At 44.5% G+C, this 23,510-nt stretch overlaps 1 protein-coding gene across 1 annotated transcript in view; it reads right to left on the bottom strand.

Moving 5' to 3' along the window:
- The window catches only part of LOC311123116 (FH1/FH2 domain-containing protein 1-like), a gene marked incomplete at its 3' end in the record, with an annotated part of 106,332 nt that overhangs the window by 45,759 nt on the left and 37,063 nt on the right, over nucleotides 1–23,510 (bottom strand). The window contains exon 4 of the mRNA XM_084197393.1: nucleotides 3,874–3,941. Coding sequence (XP_084053519.1) covers nucleotides 3,874–3,941 — 68 coding nt within the window. The remainder of the gene's footprint in view (nucleotides 1–3,873; nucleotides 3,942–23,510) is intronic.

The following is a 23,510-nucleotide window of genomic DNA, read 5'->3' as shown; positions in this document are numbered from 1 at the left end:
ACGTAAAAATGTATGCGCGCATGACTGTAAGTCGCTTCGGATAAAAGCGTCTGCTAAATGGCGTATTAACACGACCACCTGCTGGCGGTCTGAATGCTCCTACTGTGGGACTCCAATCACAGAGAACAATCACAGGCACTATAGCATGGCATCCCAAATGGCACCCTATTCCCTATATAGTGCACTACTTTTGACAACAGCCTCACACACACACCGTATTTGGGACACGCCCTATACATTCTCGTCAACTTGAGTTATCAACCCTTCCATCTCTCAAATGATTACAATGAAGTCTCTGGTATGACTGGAATGCATTCTCCATTCCCCCCCCCCCTCCTCCCCTCCCCCTCCCTCTCCTCCCTCCTCCTCCCCCCTCCTCCCTCCTCCTCCCCCCCCCCCCTCCCTCCCTCCCTCCCTCCTCTCTCTCTCCATTCTTCCTTGTTCCTCTGTTCCAGTCTAGTTAGACACAGGGTAAGGGGGGTAGAGCCATTTCCTCTCACTGAGAGGAGGAGGAGGGGGGTGGATGGTGGATGTGATATGGAGAGAATCAGCCTATGCTTAAAATATGGAGCGTGGTCCTCAGTAATGTGTTGTATTGGATTTGGCCCAAACATAACACTTCTGTATTCTGGACAAAAAGTGAATTGCTTTGCCACATTCTGACAATTTTATTAGTGTTTACCATAGATAATATATTGGTCCTTACCATAGATAATATATTGGTCTTTACCATAGATAATATATTGGTCTTTACCATAGATAATATATAGGTCTTTACCATAGATAATATATAGGTCTTTACCATAGATAATATATAGGTCTTTACCATAGATAATATATAGGTCTTTACCATAGATAATATATTGGTCTTTACCATAGATAATATATAGGTCTTTACCATAGATAATATATAGGTCTTTACCATAGATAATATATTGGTCTTTACCATAGATAATATATTGGTCTTTACCATAGATAATATATAGGTCTTTACCATAGATAATATATAGGTCTTTACCATAGATAATATATAGGTCTTTACCATAGATAATATATTGGTCTTTACCATAGATAATATATTGGTCTTTACCATAGATAATATATTGGTCTTTACCATAGATAATATATTGGTCCTTACCATAGATAATATATAGGTCCTTACCATAGATAATATATAGGTCTTTACCATAGATAATATATAGGTCTTTACCATAGATAATATATAGGTCTTTACCATAGATAATATATAGGTCTTTACCATAGATAATATATAGGTCTTTACCATAGATAATATATTGGTCTTTAACATAGATAATATATTGGTCTTTACCATAGATAATATATTGGTCCTTACCATAGATAATATATTGGTCTTTACCATAGATAATATATAGGTCTTTACCATAGATAATATATAGGTCTTTACCATAGATAATATATAGGTCTTTACCATAGATAATATATTGGTCTTTACCATAGATAATATATTGGTCTTTACCATAGATAATATATATGTCTTTACCATAGATAATATATAGGTCTTTACCATAGATAATATATTGGTCTTTACCATAGATAATATATTGGTCTTTACCATAGATAATATATAGGTCTTTACCATAGATAATATATAGGTCTTTACCATAGATAATATATAGGTCTTTACCATAGATAATATATTGGTCTTTACCATAGATAATATATTGGTCTTTACCATAGATAATATATTGGTCCTTACCATAGATAATATATTGGTCTTTACCATAGATAATATATTGGTCTTTACCATAGATAATATATAGGTCTTTACCATAGATAATATATAGGTCTTTACCATAGATAATATATAGGTCTTTACCATAGATAATATATAGGTCTTTACCATAGATAATATATTGGTCTTTACCATAGATAATATATTGGTCTTTACCATAGATAATATATAGGTCTTTACCATAGATAATATATAGGTCTTTACCATAGATAATATATTGGTCTTTACCATAGATAATATATTGGTCTTTACCATAGATAATATATTGGTCTTTACCATAGATAATATATTGGTCCTTACCATAGATAATATATTGGTCTTTACCATAGATAATATATTGGTCTTTACCATAGATAATATATTGGTCTTTACCATAGATAATATATTGGTCTTTACCATAGATAATATATTGGTCCTTACCATAGATAATATATTGGTCTTTACCATAGATAATATATTGGTCTTTACCATAGATAATATATAGGTCTTTACCATAGATAATATATAGGTCTTTACCATAGATAATATATAGGTCTTTACCATAGATAATATATTGGTCTTTACCATAGATAATATATTGGTCTTTACCATAGATAATATATTGGTCCTTACCATAGATAATATATTGGTCTTTACCATAGATAATATATTGGTCTTTACCATAGATAATATATTGGTCCTTACCATAGATAATATATTGGTCTTTACCATAGATAATATATTGGTCTTTACCATAGATAATATATTGGTCCTTACCATAGATAATATATTGGTCTTTACCATAGATAATATATTGGTCTTTACCATAGATAATATATTGGCCTTTACCATAGATAATATATTGGTCTTTACATAGATAATATATTGGTCTTTACCATAGATAATATATAGGTCTTTACCATAGATAATATATTGGTCCTTACCATAGATAATATATTGGTCCTTACCATAGATAATATATTGGTCTTTACCATAGATAATATATTGGTCTTTACCATAGATAATATATTGGTCTTTACCATAGATAATATATTGGTCTTTACCATAGATAATATATTGGTCTTTACCATAGATAATATATTGGTCTTTACCATAGATAATATATTGGTCTTTACCATATATAATATATTGGTCCTTACCATAGATAATATATTGGTCTTTACCATAGATAATATATTGGTCTTTACCATAGATAATATATTGGTCCTTACCATAGATAATATATTGGTCTTTACCATAGATAATATATAGGTCTTTACCATAGATAATATATTGGTCTTTACCATAGATAATATATTGGTCTTTACCATAGATAATATATTGGTCTTTACCATAGATAATATATTGGTCCTTACCATAGATAATATATTGGTCTTTACCATAGATAATATATAGGTCTTTACCATAGATAATATATTGGTCTTTACCATAGATAATATATAGGTCTTTACCATAGATAATATATAGGTCCTTACCATAGATAATATATTGGTCCTTACCATAGATAATATATTGGTCTTTACCATAGATAATATATTGGTCTTTACCATAGATAATATATTGGTCCTTACCATAGATAATATATTGGTCTTTACCATAGATAATATATTGGTCCTTACCATAGATAATATATTGGTCCTTACCATAGATAATATATTGGTCTTTACCATAGATAATATATTGGTCCTTACCATAGATAATATATTGGTCTTTACCATAGATAATATATTGGTCCTTACCATAGATAATATATTGGTCCTTACCATAGATAATATATTGGTCCTTACCATAGATAATATATTGGTCTTTACCATAGATAATATATTGGTCTTTACCATAGATAATATATTGGTCTTTACCATAGATAATATATAGGTCTTTACCATAGATAATATATAGGTCTTTACCATAGATAATATATTGGTCTTTACCATAGATAATATATAGGTCTTTACCATAGATAATATATTGGTCTTTACCATAGATAATATATAGGTCTTTACCATAGATAATATATAGGTCTTTACCATAGATAATATATTGGTCTTTACCATAGATAATATATTGGTCTTTACCATAGATAATATATTGGTCTTTACCTGGAAGAGCTGCTTCAGAGAGAACAGGGACCTCCGGAGCTCAGGTCCATGAGAGTTGTACAGCTTCTCTGGAAGAGAGATCAAAGTAATGTGGTTTACAACAATAACATCCATATGACTGGAAACAACATTAATATGACTGGAAACAACATCAATATGACCGGGGAAAGTAGACAATCAAAATCATAGTGAGAATAATCAGATAATAAAAAAAGGTTAATGTTCCATGCTTGAAGTAACACAAATCCATGTCCCAGGGAACTCACGTCCCGTGTAGCTCAGTTGGTAGAGCATGGCGTTGTGGGTTCGATTCCCACGGGGGGGGGGGGGGGGGGGGCAGTATGAAAATGTATGCACTCACTAACTGTAAGTCGCTCTGGATAAGAGCGTCTGCTAAACGACAAAAATGTAAAAATGTAACTCATGGGATTAAACCTTGAATTAGCAGTTGTATTTCTTTAAATGCTACAAATAACCGACAGTATGCATTGTCCACCCCTCTACAGCACCTGTGGTTGTTTTGGTAGGCCTACTGTAGTGCTTAGTAAAGCTTAGTAAAGGGGTCATACGTATGCTGATCTAGGACCAGGCCCCCCCCATGTCCACGGAATCTTATTCATTGTGACCTAAAAAGGCAGGACCTGATCGTAGATCGGCACTCCTGCTCTGAGACACGGAGCCTCCCCGACTGTAACGTTCAGATCCTGCTCTGAGACACGGAGCCTCCCCGACTGTAACGTTCAGATCCTGCTCTGAGACACGGAGCCTCTCCGACTGTAACGTTCAGATTCAGACTGCAGTAGATCAAGTTTAAAGCAGCTGAGGAAGGTGATTCCATGCAGACAGAAAGACAGACAGAGCACATCTCCTTTCAGAGAGAGAAACCAGACATCTAAAACAACTGTCAGAAGATTATGAGCTGTGGCTATGGTTACACACCGCAGGGGATCAGTGTGTGTGTGTGTGTGTGTGTGTGTGTGTGTGTGTGTGTGTGTGTGTTTGTGTGTGTTGCATACACTGTGACACACACGCCAACGGCCAGATGTAGTCACAGCTGTAAACCATGCCTGGCATACTACCACCATTCACTGCTGTCACCATGGATACCAACAACCCCTAAACAACAACACTAAACTCAGATCAGGCAGTATCTAGTAGCCTATCAGGGTTCAGTATCTAGTAGCCTATCAGTGTTCAGTAATGTCATTTATTAGGCCTCATCTGGCAAGAAAACAAAACTGGTTTCAACAATGATTAGGCCCGTATTCATAAAGTGTCTTGGAGTAGGAGTATTGATCCAGGACCAGTTACTGCCTGTTACTCATTATGATTTAAAAACCACTCCTACTCTGAAACACTTTGAATAAAGGCCTGGGTTTCACATGATCGCTTTAACATTACTATCAACATAAATCAATACATTATGCTAACATCCTCACTACCTCACCTCTGACCCCTGTCTAAAACATGAGGATGTGACCTCCATATCATCAGTAGATCCTTTAACAGTGACTCCTTGATTAGCTGCTGAAGGGAAGGAAGCAGAGTCATGTCCCCCAGACAACAAAACTACACAATAAGCATCCCGTTTAACTAAAAGGACGATGACCGTTGGGTTTTTCCATAACGAAATATAAACATTTCCTGTTTCTTCCTCTAAGGGGGTCAGAGTTCTGTTGTCCTGCTTCTCTCTGTCGTCGGGCAGAGTAGAGGACGGACATGGGAAATGAACAGAACAACAACGGTGTTAATATTTTAAAAAAGAAAGTCAATGGTGTTACTAAAAAGATGTCAATGACACGTACAGACTCATTTGCCAGCTGAAAGACCGGTCACTGTAAACAAGTCTAGATTACTAATACTATCAAGTATTTACTACTAAGGAATGTTAAAAATGTTGCATTGTTCAGCAGCAGTGTACCTTTGTCCTGCTTGGACTGACACTGCCATCTAAGTCTTAGTTATTTGGTTCCATGTTATGCTACAACGTCATGCATAGTGTAACACGTCGTCAGCAAAACTGATCCTGATAACGGATTACTGAGCTAGCTGAGAAGATACCAGCTGACGACTGCACAGTTCAGACCAGGTGGAGGAAGCAGAGTCCACATTAAGAGGAGCTGAGGGAGGGAGGGAGGGAGGGAGGAAGGAAGGAAGGAAGGAAGGAAGTGGGGGTGGACGAGTACAGAGGCCAGAATACAGAGGCCAGAGTACAGAGGCCAGGAGAGGCCAGAGTACAGAGGCCAGGCGAGGCCAGAGTACAGAGGCCAGGAGAGGTCCGAGTTCAGAGGCCAGGAGAGGCCAGAGTTCAGAGGCCAGGAGAGGTCAGAATACAGAGGCCAGGAGGTCAGAATACAGAGGCCAGGAGAGGTCAGAGTTCAGAGGCCAGGAGAGGTCAGAGTTCAGAGGCCAGGAGAGGTCAGAGTTCAGAGGCCAGGAGAGGTCAGAATACAGAGGCCAGGAGAGGTCAGAATACAGAGGCCAGGAGAGGCCAGAGTTCAGAGGCCAGGAGAGGTCAGACAACAGAGGCCAGGAGGTCAGAATACAGAGGCCAGGAGAGGTCAGAGTTCAGAGGCCAGGAGAGGTCAGCAAGAGTATATTATTATGACCCGCTGATCCTCTTTGGAAAAGCCAATCTAGTTCTAGTCCTCAGTTCCTCTATAGGACAACCAACTACAGGAAGGAAGGAAGTTGGGGCGAGTAGAGTACAGAGCACAGACAAGACCAGGGAGGATGATGATCCTTTTAGGAACCCCCATCCTCTCCAGGTCCAGGGAGGATGATGATCCTTTTAGGAACCCCCATCCTCTCCAGGTCCAGGCAGGAGGGAATAACAACTTCCATGGGTACAGTAACTAAACTGTCTGTTTGGAGTCCTCATGTTCCGTTTATGCATCTGTCTATTCTGAGCTTTTTCCCCTCAAAACCAACAGTGTGTATCTTGGTCAGGAGTTCAGAGGAAAGGTTGATCCAGCATCCAGAAAACGTTCACATATAACAAGGAGGACCATAATACTGTCAGCAATAACTGCAGGTTTCACACAACCTTTTCCTTTCCTCCTTACCCATGAGACTGAGCTGGATGCACAGTAGCTTACTGCCGTTGCCAAGGGAACACCAGATACATGTACACCTTTACTCTTCAGTATCCAAAGCACAGGCACCACATCCACATAAAACCATGCTAGCTACCAGCCATGACGACTTTACCTGCTGCATACTGATAACATGCTAACTACAGCCATGATGACTTTACCTGCTGCATACTGATAACATGCTAACTACAGCCATGATGACTTTACCTGCTGCATACTGATAACATGCTAACTACAGCCATGATGACTTTACCTGCTGCATACTGATAACATGCTAACTACAGCCATGATGACTTTACCTGCTGCATACTGATAACATGCTAACTACAGCCATGATGACTTTACCTGCTGCATACTGATAACATGCTAACTACAGCCATGATGACTTTACCTGCTGCATACTGATAACATGCTAACTACAGCCATGATGACTTTACCTGCTGCATACTGATAACATGCTAACTACAGCCATGATGACTTTACCTGCTGCATACTGATAACATGCTAACTACAGCCATGATGACTTTACCTGCTGCATACTGATAACATGCTAACTACAGCCATGATGACTTTACCTGCTGCATACCGATAACATGCTAACTACAGCCATGATGACTTTACCTGCTGCATACTGATAACATGCTAACTACAGCCATGACGACTTTACCTGCTGCATACTGATAACATGCTAACTACAGCCATGATGACTTTACCTGCTGCATACTGATAACATGCTAACTACAGCCATGATGACTTTACCTGCTGCATACTGATAACATGCTAACTACAGCCATGATGACTTTACCTGCTGCATACTGATAACATGCTAACTACAGCCATGACGACTTTACCTGCTGCATACTGATAACATGCTAACTACAGCCATGACGACTTTACCTGCTGCATACTGATAACATGCTAACTACAGCCATGATGACTTTACCTGCTGCATACTGATAACATGCTAACTACAGCCATGATGACTTTACCTGCTGCATACTGATAACATGCTAACTACAGCCATGATGACTTTACCTGCTGCATACTGATAACATGCTAACTACAGCCATGATGACTTTACCTGCTGCATACTGATAACATGGTAACTACAGCCATGATGACTTTACCTGCTGCATACTGATAACATGCTAACTACAGCCATGATGACTTTACATGCTGCATACTGATAACATGCTAACTACAGCCATGATGACTTTACCTGCTGCATACTGATAACATGCTAACTACAGCCATGATGACTTTACCTGCTGCATACTGATAACATGCTAACTACAGCCATGATGACTTTACCTGCTGCATACTGATAACATGCTAACTACAGCCATGATGACTTTACCTGCTGCATACTGATAACATGCTAACTACAGCCATGATGACTTTACCTGCTGCATACTGATAACATGCTAACTACAGCCATGATGACTTTACCTGCTGCATACTGATAACATGCTAACTACAGCCATGATGACTTTACCTGCTGCATACTGATAACATGCTAACTACAGCCATGATGACTTTACCTGCTGCATACTGATAACATGCTAACTACAGCCATGATGACTTTACCTGCTGCATACTGATAACATGCTAACTACAGCCATGATGACTTTACCTGCTGCATACCGATAACATGCTAACTACAGCCATGATGACTTTACCTGCTGCATACTGATAACATGCTAACTACAGCCATGACGACTTTACCTGCTGCATACTGATAACATGCTAACTACAGCCATGATGACTTTACCTGCTGCATACTGATAACATGCTAACTACAGCCATGATGACTTTACCTGCTGCATACTGATAACATGCTAACTACAGCCATGATGACTTTACCTGCTGCATACTGATAACATGCTAACTACAGCCATGATGCCTTTACCTGCTGCAAACTGATAACATGCTAACTACAGCCATGATGACTTTACCTGCTGCATACTGATAACATGCTAACTACAGCCATGATGCCTTTACCTGCTGCAAACTGATAACATGCTAACTACAGCCATGACGACTTTACCTGCTGCATACTGATAACATGCTAACTACAGCCATGATGACTTTACCTGCTGCAAACTGATAACATGCTAACTACAGCCATGACGACTTTACCTGCTGCAAACTGATAACATGCTAAAAAATAAAAAATAAACTAATCATCCTCTGTGGCCAATTCATAAGAAACTAAGGTATTTTACTTAGCTAACAAACAAAAGTCAAACTGGAAGGTTATTTTGACTCCAGTACATGCGGTCAATGTGGCAAGACACATGGAATGAACTCCAATATGTCTGCTGGCCCGATCCACTACAGAACTCCCAGAGCTCCAATATGTCTGCTGGCCCGATCCACTACAGAACTCCCAGAGCTCCAATATGTCTGCTGGCCCGATCCACTACAGAACTCCCAGAGCTCCAATATGTCTGCTGGCCCGATCCACTACAGAACTCCCAGAGCTCCAATATGTCTGCTGGCACGATCCACTGCAGAACTCCCAGAGCTCCAATATGTCTGCTGGCCCGATCCACTACAGAACTCCCAGAGAGAACATTAGACCAATATGTCTGCTGGCACGATCCACTACAGAACTCCCAGAGAGAATATTAGAACTGTACTTTAATACTTTTAAAAAGGGATTAAATTCCTCAGACATGATTAATAGCTTGTCATGACTTCATCTAGCAGCGTAGGAAATGAGGAGGGATTGAGATGTGACCAATTTGGGCTGGAATGAGCTGATTTGTTATGCCTACTGCTTTGACGACCATGGCTCTGTCACTATGACGACCATGGCTCTGTCACTATGACGACCATGGCTCTGTCACTATGACGACCATGTCTCTGTCACTATGACGACCATGTCTCTGTCACTATGACGACCATGGCTCTGTCACTATGACGGTTATGTACTCTGTTTACTGCCTGTGTGTGTGTGTGTGTGTGTGGACATGTTTAACTACACTTGTAGGGATCAGAAGTAACCCCAAGAATAGTAAACAAACTAAACTTTGACTAACTGGGGACCCCACAAGGAATAAGGCTATTTCTAGTGGGTTTAGGGTTAGATTTAGTGTTAGGAGTTAGAGTTAGGATTAAGGTTAGGTTTGGGGTAAAGTTTAGGGGTTAGGGAAAATAGAATTTGAAAGGGAATCGATGGGGTTTCCCCACAAGGTTAGTAAAACAAGACTGTGTGTGAGAGAGGGTACTGTCATCCTCAGACCCCGCCCCCTTGTGGTGACAGCCAATCCGGTACACCGCACACACACAGACACCACACACACAGACACCGCGCACAGAGACACCGCGCACACACCCACACACAGACACCACACACACACAATTTTTTAAAACATTTTAGTCATTTAGCAGACGCTCTTATCCAGAGCGACTTACAGTTAGTGAGTGCATACATTTTTTTTATTTTATTTTTTTATACTGGCCCCCCGTGGGAATCGAACCCACAACCCTGGCGTTGCAAACGCCATGCTCTACCAACTGAGCTACATCCCTGCCGGCCATTCCCTCCCCTACCCTGGACGACGCTGGGCCAATTGTGCGCCGCCCCATGGGTCTCCCGGTCACGGCCGGCTACGACAGAGCCTGGATTCGAACCAGGATCTCTAGTGGCACAGCTAGCACTGTGATGCAGTGCCTTAGACCACTGCGCCACTCGGGAGACACACACACACAGACACCACACACACACAGCCTGAGAGTTTATCAGTAGAGCAGCAGGCAGGATGCTCCAAACACAAATAAACACCATTTAGAAAAGAGGAAGAGAGGCCTTGAAGGGAGATGAATAAACAGACCAGCTCCTTAATGCTGCTTCAGCCTCACATCCTCAACAACACTATGCTCTGTGACAGACTAGTGTCCTGTCCAGGGGGTGTCCTGTACATCAAGCTGTCTCACTACAGAAACAGGAGATAGACTAGTGTCCTGTCCAGGGGGTGTACTGGTACATCAAGCTGCCTCACTACAGAAACAGGAGATAGACTAGTGTCCTGTCCAGGGGGTGTACTGGTACATCAAGCTGTCTCACTACAGAAACAGGAGATAGACTAGTGTCCTGTCCAGGGGGTGTACTGGTACATCAAGCTGTCTCACTACAGAAACAGGAGATAGACTAGTGTCCTGTCCAGGGGGTGTACTGTACATCAAGCTGTCTCACTACAGAAACAGGAGATAGACTAGTGTCCTGTCCAGGGGGTGTACTGGTACATCAAGCTGTCTCACTACAGAAACAGGAGATAGACTAGTGTCCTGTCCAGGGGGTGTACTGTACATCAAGCTGTCTCACTACAGAAACAGGAGATAGACTAGTGTCCTGTCCAGGGGGTGTACTGGTACATCAAGCTGTCTCACTACAGAAACAGGAGATAGACTAGTGTCCTGTCCAGGGGGTGTACTGTACATCAAGCTGTCTCACCACAGAAACAGGAGATAGACTAGTGTCCTGTCCAGGGGGTGTACTGTACATCAAGCTGTCTCACTACAGAAACAGGAGATAGACTAGTGTCCTGTCCAGGGGGTGTACTGGTACATCAAGCTGTCTCACTACAGAAACAGGAGATAGACTAGTGTCCTGTCCAGGGGGTGTACTGGTACATCAAGCTGTCTCACTACAGAAACAGGAGATAGACTAGTGTCCTGTCCAGGGGGTGTACTGGTACATCAAGCTGTCTCACTACAGAAACAGGAGATAGACTAGTGTCCTGTCCAGGGGGTGTACTGGTACATCAAGCTGTCTCACTACAGAAACAGGAGATAGACTCCTGCGCTATGGGCCATTCTGCCTCGGACAATGAATACTTACTCATACAGAATGGTGGGAAATTCTTAGACTAGTCTAATTTATTATTTATTAATACAGGATTATATAAAATGAAGTCAAACGCTCTCTACTGTCATGTGACAGTGGCTGACCAGCAGTAGGCTACAGTACTCAATACAATAACAGAGACTGGTGGGAAATGATTACATCAGTCTAATATCACATTATATGATTACAGCGATGCCAAGTCCTCTTCACTGGCCCTGTCATGTGATTACATCAGTCTAATATCACATTATATGATTACAGCGATGCCAAGTCCTCTTCACTGGCCCTGTCATGTGATTACATCAGTCTAATATCACATTATATGATTACAGCGATGCCAAGTCCTCTTCACTGGCCCTGTCATGTGATTACATCAGTCTAATATCATATTATATGATTACAGCGATGCCAAGTCCTCTTCACTGGCCCTGTCATGTGATTACATCAGTCTAATATCACATTATATGATTACAGCGATGCCAAGTCCTCTTCACTGGCCCTGTCATGTGATTACATCAGTCTAATATCACATTATATGATTACAGCGATGCCAAGTCCTCTTCTCTGGCCCTGTCATGTGATTACATCAGTCTAATATCACATTATATGATTACAGCGATGCCAAGTCCTCTTCACTGGCCCTGTCATGTGATTACATCAGTCTAATATCACATTATATGATTACAGCGATGCCAAGTCCTCTTCACTGGCCCTGTCATGTGATTACATCAGTCTAATATCACATTATATGATTACAGCGATGCCAAGTCCTCTTCACTGGCCCTGTCATGTGATACTGGATGTGTCCTATGGCATCCTATTCCCTATATAGTGCACTACTATTGACCAGAGCCCTATGGGCCCAGCACTATAAAGGGAATAGGGTATCATTTGGGATGAAGACACTGGCCATCAGCAGTAAAGATTTCTTTCCCCAAGTCAGAGTTTATAAATAAGAGTCTGACACACGGATGATGTCCAACTATTTCCAGCTCGGCCTTTTAGGATTTCTGTTGCTCTGGGCTTTTTCCTTTACGCATGTGGGCATCAGATCCATGTCTCAGGAGTCCAATATACTATATTATCCACAGACATTACATCTATGATCTTAAAAATAAAAAAATAAAATTAACCTTTATTTAACGAGAGAGAGAGACTAGGGGATCACTTGTGGTCAGAAAAGAGAGAGAGAGTGAGAGAGTGAGAGAGTGAGTGAGTGAGTGAGTGAGTGAGTGAGAGAGTGAGAGAGTGAGAGAGAGAGAGAGAGAGAGAGAATCACTTGTGGTCAGAAGAGCGAGAGCAAGTGGTCAGAGCAGAGCAGAGCAGAGCTGGTCATCAGCACATTCCTAGAGTCAGACACAATGAGTTCAGCCAGGGTGAGATGAGATGTACCTGGAGTCCAGAGGGACAGGATGAAGGCTGATAGCCAAGAGACAAACCTTCATTCTGGTGTCAGGGAGTGTTGTCTGTGGATAATATAGCAGATCATAGATGTAATGTCTGTGGATAATATAGCAGATCATAGATGTAATGTCTGTGGATAATATAGTGGATCATAGATGTAATGTCTGTGGATAATATAGTAGATCATAGATGTAATGTCTGTGGATAATATAGTAGATCATAGATGTAATGTCTGTGGATAATATAGTAGATCATAGATGCAATGTCTGTGGATAATATAGTAGATCATAGATGTCATGTCTGTGGATAATATAGTAGATCATAGATGTAATGTCTGTGGATAATATAGTAGATCATAGATGTCATGTCTGTGGATAATATAGTAGATCATAGATGTAATGTCTGTGGATAATATAGTAGATCATAGATGTCATGTCTGTGGATAATATAGTAGATCATAGATGTAATGTCTGTGGATAATATAGTAGATCATAGATGTCATGTCTGTGGATAATATAGTAGATCATAGATGTAATGTCTGTGGATAATATAGTAGATCATAGATGTAATGTCTGTGGATAATATGTTTGGTGGATCTAACCCCAGCCAGTCTAGTGGATCTAACCCCAGTCAGTCTAGTGGATCTAATCCCAGCCAGTCTAGTGGATCTAACCCCAGTCAGTCTAGTGGATCTAATCCCAGCCAGTCTAGTGGATCTAATCCCAGCCAGTCTAGTGGATCTAACCCCAGCCAGTCTAGTGGATCTAACCCCAGCCAGTCTAGTGGATCTAACCCCAGCCAGTCTAGTGGATCTAACCCCAGTCAGTCTAGTGGATCTAATCCCAGCCAGTCTAGTGGATCTAACCCCAGCCAGTCTAGTGGATCTAACCCCAGCCAGTCTAGTGGATCTAACCCCAGCCAGTCTAGTGGATCTAACCCCAGCCAGTCTAGTGGATCTAACCCCAGTCAGTCTAGTGGATCTAACCCCAGTCAGTCTAGTGGATCTAATCCCAGCCAGTCTCTTCAGGTGGATGAGGACACTCACATGGAACAGGATACTACAGGATACCTACAGGATATTGTGTTTGAACCAGTGAAACAGAGAGAGACAATTTTTGGGTGACCCGACCAAATTCACACAGAAATGTGGCTTATAGATCTGTCATTCTCATTAAAACAGTCTAAGAAGCGGTAGATCTGTTCTATGTGCACTATTTCTGTTTCCCGTTCTTAAGTTTAGTCTTTTATTTTGGGTTTTGTACACCAGCTTCAAACAGCTGAAAATACATTATTGGTAGTTATAAAAAATATATTTCACAGTGGTTTAGATGGTCCAATGATTCTCTACACTATACTTCCTTGTTTTGTCACATAAACTGAAATTAGGCGAACTGTTAGAATTTTAGCAAACAGAAAATGGCGGAGCCTGACAGCAGGGAGGAGGTCTGGAGTCTACACCAGACCTGGGATCAGATATCCTGACAGCAGGGAGGAGGTCTGGAGTCTACACCAGACCTGGGATCAGATATCCTGACAGCAGGGAGGAGGTCTAGTCTACACCAGACCTGGGATCAGATATCCTGACAGCAGGGAGGTCTAGAGTCTACACCAGACCTGGGATCAGATATCCTGACAGCAGGGAGGAGGTCTAGAGTCTACACCAGACCTGGGATCAGATATCCTGACAGCGGGGAGGAGGTCTAGAGTCTACACCAGACCTGGGATCAGATATCCTGACAGCGGGGAGGTCTAGTCTACACCAGACCTGGGATCAGATATCCTGACAGCGGGGAGGAGGTCTAGAGTCTACACCAGACCTGGGATCAGATATCCTGACAGCAGGGAGGTCTAGAGTCTACACCAGACCTGGGATCAGATATCCTGACAGCAGGGAGGAGGTCTAGAGTCTACACCAGACCTGGGATCAGATATCCTGACAGCAGGGAGGAGGTCTAGAGTCTACACCAGACCTGGGATCAGATATCCTGACAGCAGGGAGGAGGTCTATAGTCTACACCAGACCTGGGATCAGATATCCTGACAGCAGGGAGGTCTAGTCTACACCAGACCTGGGATCAGATACTATTTTAAATCGTTCAAATACTTTGAGCGTTTGCTCTAGCCTGTCTGGAGTCTCAGATGGGCGGGGTTTCCAGTTTTGGAACTATTTTATTGGTCCACTAAGTCAGGCAATCTCAAAATCAAGCACATATAAAGCATTTGAAATGATTTCAAAATAGTTTTTAAACCCAGGTCTGGACACATGCATGTTTCTACACAAAGAGAGAGGGGCAGGTGGAGACCATGTTGGAGACAGTGTCTCCAGCATCATGGACACACAGAGATCCTCTGCTGAGGTTAAAGCCACCGAGACGGAGTAGACTGAAGGCTGGGAGAACAGTAGGAGACAGGACCTAAAAAAAGGTCACAGGTCAAAGGTCACAGATGTGATACCTCAGATCACTCTGGTGGTCCAGGCTGTGTCCCAAACTGCACACTATTCCCTTAATAGTGCACTATGGGCTCTGGTCCAAAGTAGTGCACTACATATGCATTTGGGATACGCCCAGCCTCAAGGTAAGACTCAATATATAAAAACAAACCTCCATATAAGGAAACAACCCCAAAACAACACAGAGACCTGGGTCATTAAAACAAGAGCTGCATTCTTGTATGAGCTGCCAAACATGCAGCAGAGCAGAGCAATCTAAATTATTCCCACAATCTGGAGGACCAACGCTGAGGTGAAGAGTGTATCCCAAATGGCACCCTAATTCACCATTGGTCCTGGTCAAAAGCAGTGCACTACATAGGGAATAGGGGTGCCATTTTGGGGGGGGGGGCGCAAGAGGAGGTTAGGTTCAGCAGCTGTCGAAGGCCAGACTGATAATGAAATCTGATCGTTTGGCTGGTCGCCCCATCAGAAGAGTCGGGAGCCCGTTGCTACCTACCTTCTGATATACCGGAGCCCTACCCAGTCTAAAGCCATAGGCCTGCTCTCCCAAATCACACCCTATTCGCCTTACAGTTAGGGTTAGGGTTAGGCTGTGACCACAGGGTTAGGGTTAGGGTTAGGCTGTGACCACAGGGTTAGGGTTAGGCTGATATACCGGAGCCCTACCTAGTCTACAGGCATAGGCCTGCTCTCCCAAATCACACCCTATTCACCTTACAGTTAGGGTTAGGGTTAGGCTGTGACCACAGGGTTAGGGTTAGGCTGTGACCACAGGGTTAGGGTTAGGCTGTGACCACAGGGTTAGGGTTAGGCTGTGACCACAGGGTTAGGGTTAGGCTGTGACCACAGGGTTAGGGTTAGGCTGTGACCACAGGGTTAGGGTTAGGCTGTGACCACAGGGTTAGGGTTAGGCTGTGACCACAGGGTTAGGGTTAGGCTGTGACCACAGGGTTAGGGTTAGGCTGTGACCACAGGGTTAGGGTTAGGGTTAGGCTGTGACCACAGGGTTAGGGTTAGGCTGTGACCACAGGGTTAGGGTTAGGCTGTGACCACAGGGTTAGGGTTAGGCTGTGACCACAGGGTTAGGGTTAGGCTGTGACCACAGGGTTAGGGTTAGGCTGTGACCACAGGGTTAGGGTTAGGCTGTGACCACAGGGTTAGGGTTAGGGTTAGGCTGTGACCACAGGGTTAGGGTTAGGCTGTGACCACAGGGTTAGGGTTAGGCTGTGACCACAGGGTTAGGGTTAGGGTTAGGCTGTGACCACAGGGTTAGGGTTAGGGTTAGGCTGTGACCACAGGGTTAGGGTTAGGCTGTGACCACAGGGTTAGGGTTAGGCTGTGACCACAGGGTTAGGGTTAGGGTTAGGCTGTGACCACAGGGTTAGGGTTAGGGTTAGGCTGTGACCACAGGGTTAAGGTTAGGGTTAGGCTGTGACCACAGGGTTAGGGTTAGGCTGTGACCACAGGGTTAGGGTTAGGCTGTGACCACAGGGTTAGGGTTAGGCTGTGACCACAGGGTTAGGGTTAGGCTGTGACCACAGGGTTAGGGTTAGGCTGTGACCACAGGGTTAGGGTTAGGCTGTGACCACAGGGTTAGGGTTAGGCTGTGACCACAGGGTTAGGGTTAGGCTGTGACCACAGGGTTAGGGTTAGGCTGTGACCACAGGGTTAGGGTTAGGCTGTGACCACAGGGTTAGGGTTAGGCTGTGACCACAGGGTTAGGGTTAGGCTGATATACCAGAGCCCTACCCAGTCTACAGGCATAGGCCTGCTCTCCCAAATCACACCCTATTCCCCTTACAGGGCACCATGTTTGACCAGGGCTCATAGGGTGCCATTGGGACTGCTCAACATAGGTAGTGCCCTATATACAATACCAGGTCCATGGGTCAGGAGAACAGCAAAAGGAACATACTCCACTATCATCATCATCATCATAACAGTCAAAGGAGTACTTGTAAAACACACAAAAACTGTCAAAATCAGTCAGACTCACTGCAGGCCCCAAGAGACAGTTCTATTAGTGTGCACCCAGAGCTCAACATAAACCCTCTTCACCAACAGCCTGTTCTTTCAGACTGGTAGCACCATAACACGCTATATGAGGACGTACAGTGTGTTTCAGCATCCATAGATAATGTGATAATGGCTGTGACCACAGGGCTAGGGTTAGGCTGTGACCACAGGGTTAGGGTTAGGGTTAGGCTGTGACCACAGGGTTAGGGTTAGGCTGTGACCACAGGGCTAGGGTTAGGCTGTGACCACAGGGTTAGGGTTAGGCTGTGACCACAGGGTTAGGGTTAGGCTGTGACCACAGGGTTAGGGTTAGGCTGTGACCACAGGGTTAGGGTTAGGCTGTGACCACAGGGCTAGGGTTAGGCTGTGACCACAGGGCTAGGGTTAGGCTGTGACCACAGGGCTAGGGTTAGGCTGTGACCACAGGGTTAGGGTTAGGCTGTGACCACAGGGCTAGGGTTAGGCTGTGACCACAGGGTTAGGGTTAGGCTGTGACCACAGGGTTAGGGTTAGGCTGTGACCACAGGGTTAGGGTTAGGCTGTGACCACAGGGTTAGGGTTAGGCTGTGACCACAGGGTTAGGGTTAGGCTGTGACCACAGGGTTAGGGTTAGGGTTAGGCTGTGACCACAGGGTTAGGGTTAGGGTTAGGCTGTGACCACAGGGTTAGGGTTAGGCTGTGACCACATGGTTAGGCTGTGACCATAGGGCTAGGGTTAGGGTGTGACCACAGGGTTAGGGTTAGGCTGTGACCACAGGGTTAGGGTTAGGCTGTGACCACAGGGTTAGGGTTAGGCTGTGACCACAGGGTTAGGGTTAGGCTGTGACCACATGGTTAGGCTGTGACCATAGGGCTAGGGTTAGGGTGTGACCACAGGGTTAGGGTTAGGCTGTGACCACAGGGTTAGGGTTAGGCTGTGACCACAGGGTTAGGGTTAGGCTGTGACCACAGGGTTAGGGTTAGGCTGTGACCACAGGGTTAGGGTTAGGCTGTGACCACAGGGTTAGGGTTAGGCTGTGACCACATGGTTAGGCTGTGACCATAGGGCTAGGGTTAGGGTGTGACCACAGGGTTAGGGTTAGGCTGTGACCACAGGGTTAGGGTTAGGCTGTGACCACAGGGTTAGGGTTAGGCTGTGACCACAGGGTTAGGGTTAGGCTGTGACCACAGGGTTAGGGTTAGGCTGTGACCACAGGGTTAGGGTTAGGCTGTGACCACAGGGTTAGGATTCAGCTGCTACTGCTAGGCATCTGGCACCACTTTACTCAGCTTAGCAGCACAATGACCTCTGATAGTGATCAACACCAACCCACTGAGCTAATAGACCTGCATACCCAACACATAGACCCAGCCCATAGACCCAACCCATAGCTACCTTTGATAACGCAAAGCCTCTGGAGTTACTAAGACTAGCTAACCCTCAGACACAGCACAGAGCTACCAAGATTAACTTCAAGGTAACACACCCACTCCTTAAAGCATTGAATGCAGCTACAGTAGAATGTGTGAGTTGACTGTAACCGACTGGACGTCAACGGGGAAAACCAAGAAAACCAGCACCACAAACCCCTGCTTGGTTCAAAGCAAACCATTGGCCAGTCAACAAAAAGATTCAGCCAAAACATCCAATACAATCTCTCCCTCAGGAGGTGTGAGGTACCTGGGCTAATTTGATTGGACAGCAACCTGTTCCTGTTTAGTATTTGATTGGACGACAGCCTGTTCTGTTGAGCTTCGACCAAGAGCAGCAAGGTCAGGAAGAACTCTGTCAGTCCTGCCAGCGTTTTAAATTTGTGATAAGCGCTTAAGTTAATGTTATTACACACTGACCTGCTCTCTAGAAAACACACAGTGGGGAAAGCATTCTAACCATACTGGGCCCTGGAGCCAGGCAGGGTGGGGGGGGGGAAACAGTGACTCAGGTCAAACCTGGGCCAGGCCTGTTAAGTGACGGGACCGCAGGGAGAAGACCCCACCAGTCAGTTCACATTACATTTACTTTTTAGGAAACAGAATTTGACCAGTTGAACGAAAACACACTGAATGTGTTACAAGTACAGGACTAATGAACAGTAAATGACCTGGGGGTGGGGGGGAATCTGACTGGATACCTGCTCCACTCTCACCTGATCTGACTGGATACCTGCTCCACTCTCACCTGATCTGACATCTGACTGGATACCTGCTCCACTCTCACCTGATCTGACCGTTGTTATGTCATGTTTAGGCTACAGGTGGACGACGCATCTGGATACACTCCAAAATCGACAGCACTCCATACATTCAACAGGTCAGCTCACGTCGTCGTTCAAGACTCATGTGCAGAGCACCCATGGAGAAGGAGTGGCTGTTTCTCTACTTTCTGGTTTCCCACAACAACAATCCAAGTCTGTTGTGGGTGTTTCTAAATGGCAGAGCACACCATCATATCTCATCATATCTCTTACCACTGTGTATGCCGCCAACTCTCTGGCCTCTGAGTCCAAGCCAGAGGATATACAGTGCATTTGGAAAGTATTCAGACCTTGATTTCTTCCACATTTTGTTACGTTACAGCCTTATTCTAAAATTGATTAAATCGTTTTTTTCCCCTCATCAATCTACACACAATACCCCATAATGACAAAGCAAAAACAGGTTTGTAGAATACTTATGAAATATCACATTTACATAAGTATTCAGACCCTTTACTCAGTACTTTGTTGAAGCACCTTTGGCAGCCATTATAGCCTCTAATCTTCTTGGGTATGACGCTATAAGCTTGGCACACCTGTATTTGGGGAGTTTCTCCCATTCTTCTCTGCAGATCCTCTCAAGCTCTGTCAGGTTGAATTGGGAGGATCGCTGCACAGCTATTTTCAGGTCTCTCCAGAGATGTTCGATTGGGTTCAAGTCCGGGCTCTGGCTGGGCCACTCAAGGACATTCAGAGACTTGTCCTGAAGCCACTCCTGCGTTGTCTTGGCTGTGTGCTTAGGGTCGTTGTCCTGTTGGAAGGTGAACCTTCACCCCAGTCTGAGGTCCTGAGCGCTCTGGAGCAGGTTTTCATCAAGGATCTCTCTGTACTTTGCTCCGTTCATCTTTCCCTCGATCCTGACTAGTCTCCCAGTCCCTGCCGCTGAAAAACATCCCCACAGCATGATGCTGCCACCACCATGCTTCACCGTAGGGATGGTGCCAGGTTTCCTCCAGACATGACGCTTGGCATTCAGGCCAAAGAGTTCAATCTTGGTTTCATCAGACCAGAGAATCTTGTTTCTCATGGTCTGAGACTCCTTTAGGTGCCTTTAGGCAAACTCCAAAAATCTCAAGGATGATCAATGGAAACAGGATGCACCTGAGCTCAATTTTGAGTCTCATAGCAAAGGGTCTGAATACATTTGTTTTTTATTTTTAATACATTTGCAAACATTTCTAAAAACCAGTTATCGCTTTGTCATTATGGGGTATTATGTGTAGATTGATGAGGAAATGTTTTTATTTAATCAATTTTAGAATAAGGCTGTAATGTAACGCAATATGGAAGAAGGGAAGGGGTCTGAATACTTTCCGAATGCACTGTATAGAGACTAGAGTTAGGCTGTAGAAAGAGACAGGATATATAGAGAGTTAGGCTGTAGAAAGAGACAGGATATATAGAGAGTTAGGCTGTAGAAAGAGACAGGATATATATAGAGAGTTAGGTTGTAGAAAGAGACAGGATATATAGAGAGTTAGGCTGTGGAAAGAGACAGGATATATAGAGAGTTAGGCTGTGGAAAGAGACAGGATATATAGAGAGTTAGGCTGTAGAAAGAGACAGGATATATAGAGAGTTAGGCTGTGGAAAGAGACAGGATATATAGAGAGTTAGGCTGTAGAAAGAGACAGGATATATAGAGAGTTAGGCTGTAGAAAGAGACAGGATATATAGAGAGTTAGGCTGTAGAAAGAGACAGGATATATAGAGAGTTAGGCTGTAGAAAGAGACAGGATATATAGAGAGTTAGGCTGTAGAAAGAGACAGGATATATAGAGAGTTAGGCTGTAGAAAGAGACAGGATATATGGAGAGTTAGGCTGTAGAAAGAGACAGGATATATAGAGAGAGTTAGGCTGTGGAAAGAGACAGGATATATAGAGAGTTAGGCTGTAGAAAGAGACAGGATATATAGAGAGTTAGGCTGTAGAAAGAGACAGGATATATAGAGAGTTAGGCTGTAGAAAGAGACAGGATATATAGAGAGTTAGGCTGTAGAAAGAGACAGGATATATAGAGAGTTAGGCTGTAGAAAGAGACAGGATATATAGAGAGTTAGGCTGTGGAAAGAGACAGGATATATAGAGAGTTAGGCTGTGGAAAGAGACAGGATATATAGATAGTTAGGCTGTGGAAAGAGACAGGATATATAGAGAAAGGCTGGGCTATGGATAGAGTCTCAAGGCCACTGGGCTAAGGTGTAAAACTAGCTAAGCCAGGAGAAAGGCCTCTGATACTGATACGGTGTGTGTAAAGGGTGATAAACAGGGCAGATGAGTCACACAGCAACAACATGTGACCCTGACCCAAACACAGCACAGCATGGCCCTGGCCTCATCCCAAACCACATCATCACAGAGGGACGCCAGGGGAACACTAGGGTCCACAACAACAGCTGAGAGGGAGAGGGCTGAGAGGGGAGAGGGCTGAGAGGGAGAGGGCTGAGAGGGAGAGGGCTGAGAGGGGAGAGGGCTGAGAGGGCTGAGAGGGCTGAGAGGGGAGAGGGCTGAGAGGGCTGAGAGGGCTGAGAGGGAGGAGAGGGCTGAGAGGGCTGAGAGGGCTGAGAGGGGAGAGGGCTGAGAGGGAGAGGGCTGAGAGGGCAAGGGCTGAGAGGGGAGAGGGCTGAGAGGGAGAGGGCTGAGAGGGGAGAGGGCTGAGAGGGAGAGGGCTGAGAGGGGAGAGGGCTGAGAGGGCTGAGAGGGCTGAGAGGGAGAGGGCTGAGAGGGCTGAGAGGGGAGAGGGCTGAGAGGGCTGAGAGGGCTGAGGGGGCTGAGAGGGATGAGAGGGCTGAGAGGGCTGAGAGGGCTGAGAGGGGAGAGGACTGAGAGGGCTGAGAGGGCTGAGAGGGAGAGGGCTGAGAGGGCAAGGGCTGAGAGGGCAAGGGCTGAGAGGGCTGAGAGGGGAGAGGGCTGAGAGGGAGAGGGCTGAGAGGGAGAGGGCTGAGAGGGAGAGGGCTGAGAGGGAGAGGGCTGAGAGGGGAGAGGGCTGAGAGGGCTGAGAGGGCTGAGAGGGAGAGGGCTGAGAGGGGAGAGGGCTGAGAGGGCTGAGAGGGAGAGGGCTGAGAGGGCTGAGAGGGCTGAGAGGGCTGAGAGGGCTGAGAGGGAGAGGGCTGAGAGGGGAGAGGGCTGAGAGGGCTGAGAGGGAGAGGGCTGAGAGGGCTGAGAGGGCTGAGAGGGCTGAGAGGGCTGAGAGGGCTGAGAGGGCTGAGAGGGCTGAGAGGGGAGAGGGCTGAGAGGGCTGAGAGGGCTGAGAGGGCTGAGAGGGGAGAGGGCTGAGAGGGCTGAGAGGGCTGAGAGGGAGAGCTATCCAAGAAGACCTGAGCTCACCCTGCTTGCTGACCACTCCTTTAGATCTGAAAGCATTGGGTAGGTAAGCAATAGGGTAATTGCTCACACCTGTCTAATCTCTTCACTTTTACAGGAGTGGCTACTGGCTAGGGATCGATTTGGAATTCCGCCCAAGGACAACAACAACAGCTGATAGGGCAAGTGATCTAAGGAAGACGTCTGACTGACTGGGATGATGAGACGGCGTGACGAGCGCCAGAAGCATGAAGCCATGCCACCCCACCACAGGAGC

This window comes from Coregonus lavaretus (genome assembly GCF_964263955.1).
Source record: "Coregonus lavaretus genome assembly, contig: HAP1_SCAFFOLD_686, whole genome shotgun sequence".
Lineage (NCBI taxonomy): Eukaryota > Metazoa > Chordata > Actinopteri > Salmoniformes > Salmonidae > Coregonus > Coregonus lavaretus.
This window is presented reverse-complemented; position numbering and strand designations above follow the sequence as displayed.